At 36.8% G+C, this 14,369-nt stretch overlaps 1 protein-coding gene across 1 annotated transcript in view; it reads left to right on the top strand.

Moving 5' to 3' along the window:
• Positions 1–1,070, top strand: part of LOC135204126 (uncharacterized) — a 1,580-nt gene extending 510 nt beyond the window's left edge. The window contains exon 2 of the mRNA XM_064234130.1: positions 1–1,070. This exon is cut by the window's left edge and continues 103 nt beyond it. Within this exon, the coding sequence (XP_064090200.1) occupies positions 1–782 (782 nt within the window). The 3' untranslated portion in view covers positions 783–1,070.
• The last annotated feature ends 13,299 nt before the right edge of the window (positions 1,071–14,369 follow it).

Here is a 14,369-nt window from a genome sequence, read left to right as displayed (position 1 = left end):
TTACTCGTGAACAAGCAGACAATATTGTGCTAGTTGGACCCTCTGGAGCTGTGACGAAGGATGGTAAAAACTGGCAACTTGTCCCTGACACTCACAGAACCAAACGCTCCAACTTCTACCAAGGTTTGTTGGGTTACTCAGGAATTGTCAGCCCTGATGGAAACAACGTCCAATTCACTCGTGAACAAGCAGACAACATTGTGCTGGTTGGACCTTCTGGAGCTGTGACAAAAGATGGCAAGAACTTGCAACTTGTCCCTGATACTCACAGAACCAAACGCTCCAACTTCTACCAAGGTTTGTTGGGTTACTCAGGAATTGTCAGACCTGATGGGAACAATGTCCAATTCACCCGTGAACAAGCAGACAACATCGTGCTAGTTGGACCTTCTGGAGCTGTGACAAAGGATGGTAAGAACCTGCAGCTTGTCCCTGATAATCACAGGGTCAAAAGAGGAGCTGGGTACGTCAATGCCAAAGGGAGCATTGGATATTCTGGCATCGTGAAAACTGATGGTACCATCAGGCAGTTCTCTCAGGATGACATTGACAACATTGTTCTCTTTGGACCATCTGGTGTCGTCACCAAGGATGGCAAAAACTGGCAATTGGACGAGGACCTCAACATCCATCGTACAAAGAGGCATTTGATTGGTCCATCCGGAATTATCACTAGGGATGGCACTCCAGTCCAATTCAAGAAAGCAGGAGCTAAGATTCTTCTTGAAGGACCATCTGGAATCATATTGTCAGATGGTAGTTTAGTACAGCTCCGCTCTTAATATTCCACAGATAAATATACTGTATCTGTTGGGACTTGAGTAATGTCAGAAACAGACAACATAGTATGCTAGTCCAGCTGCAGCATTAAATTTAGTTCTTTCCAACTGGCGTAATTTCTCAAACCAACCAATGTAACAAAGCTAAAAATTTAGCACACTCTCCAGCCTGTATGTGCCAATCTTTTTCTTCTCTGAAGTGCTCGTTTGTTGATACATGACTTCCAATTAAGCTGTGCTCTTTATGTAATAGATATTATTTCAATAAAATTATACTCTACAAAACAAAAATATTTTTATGTATCCTCTATAAAGGAAAATGGGCTGTCAGCTCTGTTTGTATTGATCTGCCATATATGTTGAATGTCCAATAATTTTCATATATTTTTCCAATTAAAATCTTCTTCCTCTCTACATTAAGCATTTAGAGATTTTAGAGTTGGGGTACCTTTATTTCTCCCCTTTTCAATGTATCTGACTCCAACAGATGTAGTTTAAGTAAGAGTTGAAGTATATCCTCGCTCTTCACTGTATATTTGTAAATGGTAGGAAACTGACAAGTGTGTGCAAGTATTTGCATGTGCGACGAGACAGTATGTCTTTCTGGCCTCATTGTGATACATTGTCCCTAGTATTAAAGGCATGAATATGATCTACTGCAAAATTCAATAAAGATCGCAAATTATAGTACGAGATATGTGTGTTAAATATTCTTATTCATAACATGAACAAGTTCAAAAACACATTATGCATTTCCCATGAAAGATGTTTTGTTTGAATTTCTTTTGTGCTATTGCGTTTATCTAAACCTAAACGTAAGTTAAAGTTTGTGAAGAAAACAGTAAATATTTATATTATATTGTTTAAATAGAGAAATATGTTTTAATGCTTTATTTTTCGTGAAGGCAGATGATTAATTAAACATGAGTCGGGTATCTTAAGAAAATATCTAAGTCTTATGCACATATAAACGGCAGCGAGTTTTTTACTATTAAATTATTTTTATTATATATATGCGAACAATAGGTAGCTCCATAATGTTACTGAAACCGAGTGCGTGCATTTTTTTCAAAAATATAAGAACATGAAAGAATCCAAATATCCATATGACATCAGGGCACATTCATTTGAAGAAATAGTGAAGTCTAACTTCACGTAAGATGAAACCAGTTAAGACTCACGTTGATTATCAGAGAATAAAAAGAAAATGTAAAGATCAAACAAGCCCGTTACTCTGTGGTAAAAGAATTTTAAAAGGATCTGATTTACATTTGTGGGGACTTTTGTCAGAAGCTAACAAGCTTCTTTCAGGTAAGCCTAATATGGTCAAACTCATTTCATCAGGAGTAACGCCATCATTCAATTTTCTCCTGAAGGAAAGACTTCCTCTTTCAGAAATTGTTTTAAACTAAAATCTCTCTCTCTCTCTCTCTCTCTCTCTCTCTCTCTCTCTCTCTCTCTCTCTCTCTCTCTCTCTCTCTCTCTCTCGGGGCAAAATTTTCCAATTTTATTTCATTCCATCTAATTTTCAACTTTAGCTCCTCATTTGCATCCAGCATTGTACTACTGAAAATTCCCCCGCAGTAGATATTGCTCTCGTTAAGGTGCCCCTAATTAGCCAGAAGTTTAAAATGCGTTACTGTCCTTGTCAGAGTTGTAGGAGTAAATAAATAGCGAGACGTGCACTCGCTCAGATGTCCTGACAGTTAAAAAGTCCGAAAATACGTTTCGGTGCCTTTGCCGCTGACAAACTTGTCTGCTCGCCACGCCAGCTGGAAGTGGTCCATTGTACAGTTAGGTTATTTATGTGAATGTATGTATGTATATATATAGATATATATATATATATATATATATATATATATATATATATATATATATATATATATATATATATATATATATATGTATATATATATATATATATATATATATATATATATATATATATATATATATATATATATATATATATATATATAATTGATATATATATATATGATATATATATATATATATATATATATATATATATATATATATATATATATATATGTATATCTATGTATATCTATATATATATATATCGAGCTACAATGTCCTTTAATACTAATTCGCTCTTACCTCGGAAATTAATATATTTTCATATATGCTTAACCGAAGGGGAATTTTTTTTTTCGATAATAGATTTGCCTGGACCAGGGCGCGAACCTATGGATCCTTTCAAACCAGGAACGTCAGTGAAGCTTTTCCTACTACACACCGCGAGAGGTTAAAAGTTCATGTCGCCTCTCACCCTCATATACCTTTCGCGCGCAGGTAATTAGTTGGTTTGGAGACAACATCAACCCACCTCGACTCCGGTAGTGTTTGTAGTGCTTTTGACAGCACGTAGCCAATCTATAAGTCATATCACATTTCCGTGATTCATATATATATATCGAGCTACAATGTCCTTTAATATCTAATTCGCTCTACCTCGGAATTAATATATTTTCATATATGCTTAACCGAAGGGGAATTTTTTCTCGATAATAGATTTGCTGGACCAGGGCGCGAACCTATGGATCCTTTCAACCCAGGAACGTCAGTGAAGCTTTTCCTACTACACCACCGCGAGAGGTTAAAAGTTCATGTCGCCTCTCACCCTCATATACCTTTTCGCGCGGCAGGTAAATTAGTTGGTTTGGAGACAACATCAACCCACCTCGACTCCGGTAGTGTTTGTATTGCTTTTGACAGCACGTAGCCAATCTATAAGTCATATCACATTTCCGTGATTCATATACATATATCGAGCTACAATGTCCTTTAACTATCTAATTCGCTCTACTCGGAAGTTAATATATTTTTTTTCATATATGCTTAACCGAAGGGGAATTTTTCTCGATAATAGATTTGCCTGGACCAGGGCGCGAACTTAAGGATTCTTTCACACCCAGGAACGTCAGTGAAGCTTTTCCTACTACACCACCGCGAGAGGTTAAATGTTATGTCGCTCTCACCCTCATACCTTTCGCGCGCAGGTAATAGTTGGTTTGGAGACAACATCAAACCCACTCGACTCCGGTAGTGTTTGTAGTGCTTTTGACAGCACGTAGCCAATCTATAAGTCATATCACATTTCCGTGATTCATATACATATATCGAGCTACAATGTCCTTTAATATATCGCTCTACCTCGGAATTAATATATTTTCATATATGCTTAACCGAAGGGGAATTTTTTCTTCGATAATAGATTTGTCCAGGACCAGCGCGAGCCTATGGATCCTTTCAAACCAGAACGTCAGTGAAGCTTTTCCTACTACACCACCGCGAGAGGTTAAAAGTTCATGTCGCCTCTCACCCTCATACCTTTCGCGCGCAGGTAATTAGTTGGTTTTGGAGACAACATCAACCCACCTCGACTCCGGTAGTGTTTGTAGTGCTTTTGACAGCACGTAGCCAATCTATAAGTCATATCACATTTCCGTGATTCATATACATATATCGAAGCTACAATGTCCTTTAATATCTAATTCGCTCTACCTCGGAATTAATATATTTTCATATATGCTTAACCGAAGGGGAATTTTTTCTCGATTATAGATTTGCCTGGACCAGGGCGCGAACCTATGGATAACCTTTCAAACCCAGGAACGTCAGTGAAGCTTTTCCTACTACACCACCGCGAGAGGTTAAAAGTTCATGTCGCCTCTCACCCTTATATACCTTTCGCGCGCAGGTAATTAGTTGGTTTGGAGAGGCGACATGAACTTTTAACCTCTCGCGGTGGTGTAGTAGGTAAAGCTTCACTGACGTTCCTGGGTTTGAAAGGATCCATAGGTTCGCGCCCTGGTCCAGGCAAATCTATTATCGAGAAAATATTCCCCTTCGGTTAATCATATATGAAAAATATATTAATTCCGAGGTAAGCGAATTAGATATTAAATGACATTGTAGCTCGATATATGTATATGAATCACGGAAATGTGATATGACTTATAGATTGGCTACGTGCTGTCAAAAGCACTACAAACACTACCGGAGTCGAGGTGGGTTGATGTTGTCTCCAAACCAACTAATTACCTGTGCGCGAAAGGTATATGAGGGTGAGAGGCGACATGAACTTTTAACCTCTCGCGGTGGTGTAGTAGGTAAAGCTTCACTGACGTTCCTGGGTTTGAAAGGATCCATAGGTTCGCGCCCTGGTCCAGGCAAATCTATTATCGAGAAAAAATTCCCTTCGGTTAAGCATATATGAAAATATATTAATTCCGAGGTAGAGCGAATTAGATATTAAAGGACATTGTAGCTGGCGATATATGTATATGAATCACGGAAATGTGATATGACTTATAGATTGGCTACGTGCTGTCAAAAGCACTACAAACACTACCGGAGTCGAGGTGGGTTGATGTTGTCTCCAAACCAACTAATTACCTGTGCGCGAAAGGTATATGAGGGTGAGAGGCGACATGAACTTTTAACCTCTCGCGGTGGTGTAGTAGGTAAAGCTTCACTGACGTTCCTGGGTTTGAAAGGATCCATAGGTTCGCGCCCTGGTCCAGGCAAATCTATTATCGAGAAAAAATTCCCCTTCGGTTAAAGCATATATGAAAATATATTAATTCCGAGGTAGAGCGAATTAGATATTAAAGGACATTGTAGCTCGATATATGTATATGAATCACGGAAATGTGATATGACTTATATCTATATATATGTATATGTATATATATATATATATATATATATATATATATATATATATATATATATATATATATATATATATATATACATATATCTATATCATATACATATATATAGATATATATATATATTGATATATATATATATATATATATATATATATATATATATATATATATATATATATATATAAAATCCTGGAATACGGAAAACTCTCTCTCTCTCTCTCTCTCTCTCTCTCTCTCTCTCTCTCTCTCTCTCTCTCTCTCTCTTTTCACTTTGAGCCTCTTTCACCTTAGGATTGGGTGTTGTTACGTGTTGCCCTTCTACCCTTAAAGTTTTCGGCAAAACATTTTAATGGAATTGCTAGCCCAACGACCCTGAATAATTAATATTCAAAGGTATATGTTGCTCTCGCCAATTGCCAACAATTACAATATTGACAAAACGCATTATTGTTTATCTTCACCTCGCCACGAACGATTATACCAAGATCTAATTAGCTATGTACACTCGGCAAGGAAAGTTAAGATACCGTTTTTTAAATCTTTGGACATATATTGTTCAATAATGCCACACCTGGCAACTCTAGAAAGGGGGCGGAGCGTCAAAATCATAGCGTTTGTTGCTTCTTAGATTTTCATTAACTTTACACCATAAAGATTCTGTAGAGGTCCTATAATCATTTATACTTGAATGTAGAAACCGGCTCTATATTATTCGTTAATGTTGGTTTGGTAACGTCAGGTCAGGGTAGAATATCGATCGTCCTTTTTTAAAACCTACTGTGAAACCTTATTTATAAGTAATGTTTGACACTAAACTGATGTAAAATTCATACGTAATTGAAGACGGATCTTAAATAATGAGAGAAAGTGTTTTAAAATTTGGGCAGTACTTGTGGAAATCGTGAGGAACAATACAGTAAAGAATGAAATATTATGACGATAGAGAGAGAGAGAGAGCGAGCAAGCATAGGCTTATGGATAAAGATACTTAATTCATTATATTTACTTTGAGAGATTGAGAGATAATATTTTTTCAAATGTTTCAAAAGTGGAGAGAGAGAGAGAGAGAGAGAGAGAGAGAGAGAGAGAGAGAGAGAGAGAGAGAGAGAGAGAGAGCAAGCATAGGCCTATCTATAGAGATACTTAATTCATTATATTTACTTTGAGAGATTGAGTGATAATATTTTTTTCAAATGTGTTTTAAAAGTGGAGAGAGAGAGAGAGAGAGAGAGAGAGAGAGAGAGAGAGAGAGAGAGAGAGAGAGCAAAATCTGTTTGTGAAAGCTTAGGCCTATTTATAACTACTTAATTTTATTATATTTTCTTTGGGAGATTGAGTGGTAATATATATTTTTAAAGTATGTTTTAGAAGATGTGGAGAGAGAGAGAGAGAGAGAGAGAGAATATAGTATTGGCGACGGACTTGTGACGGGGGAAAGGCAGAAGAAAGAGCGGTGAGTCGGTGCACAGATACCTGGGAAACAGGGTGATATGACTGCCAAGATCGTGCTGCACTATGCTAAATAAAATTTGAACGATCATAATATTCAAGTGAATTCTCTAAGAAATTCATACCCTAATCTTGATTTCATTCGACAGTTGCTGTAACATTCAAAGATTGGAAAAAGAAGTGGAAAATTTTAGACACAGGCTGCGGTCATTCTTGCTCTCTTGACATAGTCTGTCTTCTTCTTCCTAGCTTAAACCCATTTTTATATGGGGTCGCCATTGTGAATGAGTCGTCTCCATCGATTTCTCTCCTGCGCCTCGTTCTTATTTATACCTTTCGGTACCATGTCTTCCCCTACACAATCACCCCATCTCTTTCTTGGTCGTCCCTTCTTCCTTCTATCCCGCACTTCCATTTCCATCGTATGTCTTCCAACACGACGTTCCTCCCTTCGTAACAGGTGACCATACTATCGAAGCCTTCCTTCCTGTATTTTCTTCGATATTTAAACTACCTTTGTCGATCCTCTTATATACTCATTTCTAATCCTATCTTCCCTTGTTACTCCCGACATCCATCTCAACATTCTCATTTCTGCTACATCCATCTTCTTCTCCTCTGTTTTCCTCATACTTGCTGTTTCTGTTCCATATAACATTGCTGGTCTGACCACCGTCCTATGGAACTTTCCTTTCAATTTCAGAGGGACCTTCTTGTCACAGAGGACCCCTGATGCAGACCTTCAGTTATTCCATCCTGCCTGAATTCGGTGTCTCACCTCTTGGTCCATGCTTCCACTATCCTCTAATAAGTACCTGAACTTCTGTACTTTCTTTATTTCTTCCCCACCCAATCTTATGGTACTTCCACCGTCCTCAGTAATACTGGAAGACATATATTCGGTTTTTGATCTGCTTATTCTCATCCCTCTCTCCTCAAGTGCTGCTCTCCACCTCTCCAACCTCCCTTCCAACTCCCCCCCCCCTCTGAACACAAACACAATTTCATCCGCCTATAATATGCACCATGGCACTGCTTCTCTAACATCCCTGGTCATTACATCCATCACGATGTTGAAGGTGAATGGGCTAAGTGCTGACCCCTGGTGTAATCCAACTCCTATCTCAAATCCATCCGTCTCTCCAACACTGCTCCTCACTCTAGTATACACATTCCTGTACATCTCCTGAATAATTCTGACATACCTTTCCGGCACCATCTTCTCCCTCTAACCTCTCCATACTTCTTGCCTTGGCACTCTGTCATAGGTCTTTTCAAGCTCTATGAATACCAGATGCAGGTCTCGTTGTTTTTCTCTAAATTTCTCCATCAGCTGCCTTATGCAAAATATTCCATCCGTTGTGCCGCTTCTCTTCATAAATCCTAACTGTTCCTTCCCTATTCTCACTTCCTCTCTCAGCCTGCTATCTATTATTCTTTCCAAAATCTTCAACGTGTGAGACATTAGTTTTATACCTCCATAATTACTGCATTCCTGGACATCACCTTTACCTTTAAATATAGGTATTAATATGCTTTCCCGCCATTCTTCTGGTATCTTTTCGTGTTCAAATATTTTTACCATCAGATCATACAAGATGTCTACCTCTTCCTCTCCTAAGGCTTTCCAAACTTCGACTGGGATTAAGTCAGGTCCTGTTGCCTTCCCATTCCTCATTCTTTTTAAGGCTCGTATCACTTCATCCCTAGATATCCCCATTACCATTCCCATGTTTACTTGTCCATCCTCTCTTACAAGTCTTTCATTTTCTTCATTTAGCAGTTGTTCAAAATACTCCTTCCATCTTTTCAGGATGTCTTCTTCCTTTTTTTATGACCATGCCATTCCTATCTTTCATTTGCTTAATATGGGTGATGTCCTTTGTTCTTTTATTTCTTACTTTTGACAGTTTGAGCATCTTACTCAACCCTTCCTTGGACTCAACCCTTCCTTGGTTTCCAGTTCATTATAAACCTCTTCATATGCCCTTGCCTTAGCTTAAGCTACCACCCTTTTCACTTCTTTGTTTCTTTCTCTGTCCTCCTCCAGCTATGACTCTTCAAATCTCTTCTTTGCCTCCCTTTTACCCTTCACCACTTCCCCCACCTCTTCCCCCTACCACCAGCTCTCCTTTTCCTCCCATACTATTCCAGATGTTTCCCCTAGTATCTCCTTTCCATGTCTTCTAATCACTGATGCATTATGCCTCCACCATTCTCCCACATCTTCAATTCCCAGAACAACCTCTCCCAGCACTCTTCTCCTGAACTCTCTCTTCTTATCATTATCCCTCCCTAACAATTTATACCACTTAATTTTCTTTACCTCATTCGTTTTAGTTTTCTCTTTTCATCTTTAAATCCATACAAAGGAGCCTATGTTGGGGGGCCACGTGGCCACCTGGGATAACTTTACAATTCCTAACTTCCACCAGCCTTGTTCTATTGTAAAGGAGGTAATCTATTTGTGTGCATCTACCGCCACTCCTGTATGTTATCAAGTGCTCCCTCTTCTTTTTGAAGAATGTGTTCACTATTGCCATATCAAAGGACACGGCAAAGTCTACTATACTCTCTCCTTCTGGGTCTCTCTCCCCAATCCCATGTCCTCCATGCACACGTTCAGTTACATCCTTTTCATTTCCGACATGTCCATTAAAGTCTGCCCCCACTACTATCCTCTCCTGCTCTTCCAGTTCTTGCGTTACCTCACTCATTTCGTTCCAAAAACGGCTCTTTTCTTCCTCTGTGCACCCCACTTGTGGAGCATAAGCACTGATGTTCACTGTTTCCCCTCCATAACATATCTTCGCTCTCATAATGCGGTCATTCTTTCTACTCACTTCCGTCACTGCATTCCGTCTGTACTTTTGAAAATCGAGTTTCATCCACAAATCATTAACGAAAAAAGCTGTGTTAAGTAAAAATATTTATTACCACAAATAACAGTATGTATTGCAGAGGCAATTGAAGTTTTATATCGTGCAAAAAATGGTGATGTGTTGGGAGATCTTTCAGCCTCGCGGCAAAGAAATGCAGTTGCGTAGGCCTGTAGGCTACTGCGAACTACTTTGTAATGGGAGCATATAGCCAGAAAATCTTTTAGCTGACATGCTACTTTAACCATGTCAACGTCAAAGTAATCAAAGTGTGAAATCCGTTACGTAAGCCAGTATCCAGTGACTTGCGCTTTCCCGCTCGAAGTTCTAGGGCTCCTCTTCACATCATAGAAAACGCTCTTGCGGATGCAACTAGATTTGCTCAACCTACCATAGCCGTTGCAACGTTGACTGCCATTGACGTCAGCTAACTTAATCGCTTTGGAATACAAACATGAGTTTGTAGAAACTAAAATAATTGCATTTACTACTTACAATGATGCAATAACATCCCTGTTCATGAAGGAAAACGAGTAAATATTGTCGTCGTGATGCATATTACTACAATCAGAAATTCACATTCTATCTACCAGATCTCTATGAACGAATCCATCTGAGAAATTTCAATTACTTCGGACTTATATCGTGTTTTTAAGTATCTGAATGGTTCTGTTTTGCAGTTTTAACTTATATGATATAATTTGCAGTGTATCTTCATATTTTTAGATTAAATTTAGCAATATGTCTTTCCAGTAAAAACAAATGGGAAATTCGATGAACGAAAGCTAATGAAAATGTATCTTCACTTCACTTTTCTTGTCGAGTGTACACACACACACACACACACACACACACACACATATATATATATATATATATATATATATATATATATATATATATATATATATATATATATATATATTCGCACAAACATCCATACTCACATATGTATATATGTAATATAAATACATATATTATTGTATATGTGTGTGTGTGTATACTAGGTATGAGTGTATTTTTATATTATATAACACACACACACACACACACACACATATATATATATTATATATATATATATATATATATATATATATATAATATATGTATATACAATATATATGTATGCTATGTACATGTAATTGTACATAGATAATTAGATCTCGGTATAACCCGCTCGCTGTATAATCGTTCGTGGCCAGGTGAAGATAAACAATAATGCGTTTTATCAGTATTGTAATGGTTGGCAATTGGCGAGAACAACATAAACCTTTTGAATATTCATTTATCAGGGTCGTTGGGGTAGCCATCTCATTAAAATGTCTTGCCGAAAACTTTAAAGGTAGAAGGGCAACAACACCCAATCCTAAGGTGAATGAGGTTTAAAGAGAGAGAGAGAGAGAGAGAGAGAGAGAGAGAGAGAGAGAGAGAGAGAGAGAGAGAGAGAGAGAGAGAGAAAGGGGGGGGGTATCAGTATTCCAGGATTATCACCTGAGGTTAAATATCAAAAACCTTTGAACTTACAACATTTTTGGCAAAAATTGTACTGTGGTCCGAATATACTGTCATTAAATCAGACGATATTAGTTTTTTGGTGAAGTACAAAATAATCTAGTCTAGAATATTCGTTTGGCAAAAAGAAATCATCTGGTTAGAACCAACATGCGGTGCACAAGTATGTATAAGGGTGTGGACATTTTATAACCTTGACGAGTTTGGTTTTATTATAGCTTTAAAATATATGACGTACATTTCAAGATGCTCTTGCAGCCTTGAAGTGCAGCGGAGTCATGATGATGATATAGTCTATCTACCATTTATCTTTTTTATCGACCCTCATCTTCCTTGAATCTAAACCGAGAATATCCAAAAAGGTAAAAAGAAACTAGGCATCGTACAGTATTTGTAAAACCATAAGAAACGTATGCCGTACGCTTCTAAAGGGATAGCACATCCAAGAACTGGTTATGAATTGATCAGACCACGAGTCTGGAGGTATTACTTTGGATACTTCTTGCGATTGTCAGGTGTTATCTCTTTTTTTTTCTTAAGCTATGATGCAAGGAAGATGTAGGAAGACAGTTAGTATCTTGTTTCTTAATTTTGATAAGTAGTATTAATAAGAAAATTTAATCCTTGAAAAAAGGATATTGGAAAACGAGTTTTTAGGCCATATATGAGATGTTTATGGTTTTCTATTCTAAATTTTTCCATTATGATTATATATTTTCCTCTCCAAATTTTGATTTTAACGGCGAATGAACAATGATTTTAGTTATTACACAAAGCCAATCTAATATCATACGGAAAAGTTTTCCCTAATATGAAAAATATCTTAAACACAAATGTTTGTATGCCTGAGTTAAAGATCGCATGTGATATGGTCAAATGTCGTCTCATACTTACTCCATATTTAAAGAAGTATTCTTTTCTAAAAAAGACACTAATTAAATTTAAGAAAATTATTTTTAAAGAAGTATTCTTTTCTAAAAAAGACACAAATTAAATTTAAGAAAATTATTTCTTACTCCTTTTTTATAGCTTATTGCATTAAAAAAAAAAACTGAATTAAAAATCTAACGCACTCTGCAGCAGTCTGTAAATGAAGAAATGCGATAATTGGCAGGATGTCAGTGGTATAGGCGTCTTTTCAAGGCCACAGGTAACCTGCTCTGACACCTGCTTCTGTAAGAGTTTCGATTATTTCAGGTATTTGATCAGTTTATATCTTTTAGTTGATATGCAACGAAGTTCATTATCGTCAATATATGAACAATGGACATTATTATTATTATTATTATTATTATTATTATTATTATTATTATTATTATTATTATTATTATTATTATTATTATTATTATTATATCAAAAACAATTGTAAGCGTTACGGTTGGACTGTTGCTAGACACATTTATTGATAAAAGATTTTGTTGAAAGAATGTTATTGTACTAAATGAAATCCTTTGAGGGAAGTATTATACTTTTTTAAATTCGAATAGCAATGTTTATCTGTATATTATTTATGCTTTAGTGTCGAACACCACCGCTGCGGTAGATCCATCTCTCGCTGACCTGTGTTTGTACTTTTCAGTAGTACTCTCTGACCGATGTGGTTTCCTTGTTGAATGCTCAATGAGACTTTGGCTTACTACCCAAGTTCCTCGGGTTCTAACTATTCTCATGTCTCTGAGCTTACTACATAATGTGCTAGGATCAACTTTAATTAATACTTTAGGGATTTTGATTATCGACATTGCCTTGACTACTCAGCTGAGATACCGTTGATCTCTGGATAAAGTTTGGTTAGTCGAGAAGATAGCGTTATTTCCTGTAAGTTTTTTAAAGCTTCCTTATAATTTACTCGATGAAATTAAGTTGTTTTGCAGATCATACAGAACGGCACGATTTCAGAATACAGTTTCAACCAATCGATCTTAGGAAAGTACTTGAATGTTTGGGGATTTTTACGAAACTATTTTGTGAAGGATTCTCGACATGAGACCCCTTTCGTCCTTTCACTTCTTCTTTCCATATTTTCAGTGAAAGTTCAGAGTAGTTCTGAGTAAATTTGTTGGATACTTTGGCAGAGCATTTCGTCTTCGGGAGGTCGTTGTCATTAAGATCAAGGAATGGATGATGATTGTTGTCTTGTAACCACTTCTCAGGAATTAGTATTCAGATGAGTAACTACACTAATGGCTATTCTCGTATATCTTTAAGAAGGCACGTGAGTTATTCACTTGGATGGGACCAACGCCACTTTTCATTCTGTAATGGTTGCATGTGCTAGAGAAGCAAAATTTTTAGTCGCTTCTTGTGCGACCTATAAACAAAGAGAGAAAAATTATTCAGTTTATTTCTGTCAAGTTTGTTACGGTTATCGTTTCAATATGATAACATTTTATTGATTTATTACTAAGAGATTACTAATTAGCGTTTTACATTGATTGCGATCAACTATTTTACCACATTAATTGGAAAAATAATGGTTAAATGGAAAAATAATGGAATCAACAATCCAGGTGCGCAATCTTAAAATCATAACGGTAAATAATACCAAAGCTTTGATATGAAAATGAAAGAGTTTTTTAGTTAAAAAATTCTGATTTGCAAATCCGGACTGACAACCCGTTCAGGAGACTAGAATCATACATAAAAAAAGTCCAGTGTTTAGATTCAGTTATCTTTAAAGAATATTTTTTAATATACATACCCCCAACAACTAATATGCACTAACTAAATAATTTATGTAAACTGTTGTCATTCAAATTTTAGGCCAGAAAAACATATAACCGTAGTTAAGTATTATTATAAAAGATGTATTTTTACTGAGTTCATCTTCATTGGCAACCAATATTGAAAAGCAAAAAGTCAGACCCAAAATTTAGCTCACACTGTTCCCGGCGACCTTCAAGGAAGCTGTCCTTGATTTGGGGCAAAAGCGACACTGACGTGAGATTGGTAGAATACGCGGTGAATTGGGTGGTTTAAGAGAAACGAGAAACTGGTGTCGACGGTAAAAAAACTGGGAACTTCATCTGGAACCCAACTTA

Source organism: Macrobrachium nipponense, chromosome 44 (assembly GCF_015104395.2).
Source record: "Macrobrachium nipponense isolate FS-2020 chromosome 44, ASM1510439v2, whole genome shotgun sequence".
Classification (NCBI taxonomy): Eukaryota; Metazoa; Arthropoda; class Malacostraca; order Decapoda; family Palaemonidae; genus Macrobrachium; species Macrobrachium nipponense.
The sequence above is the reverse complement of the archived record's forward strand: the minus strand, read 5'-3'. Positions and strand labels throughout refer to the sequence as shown.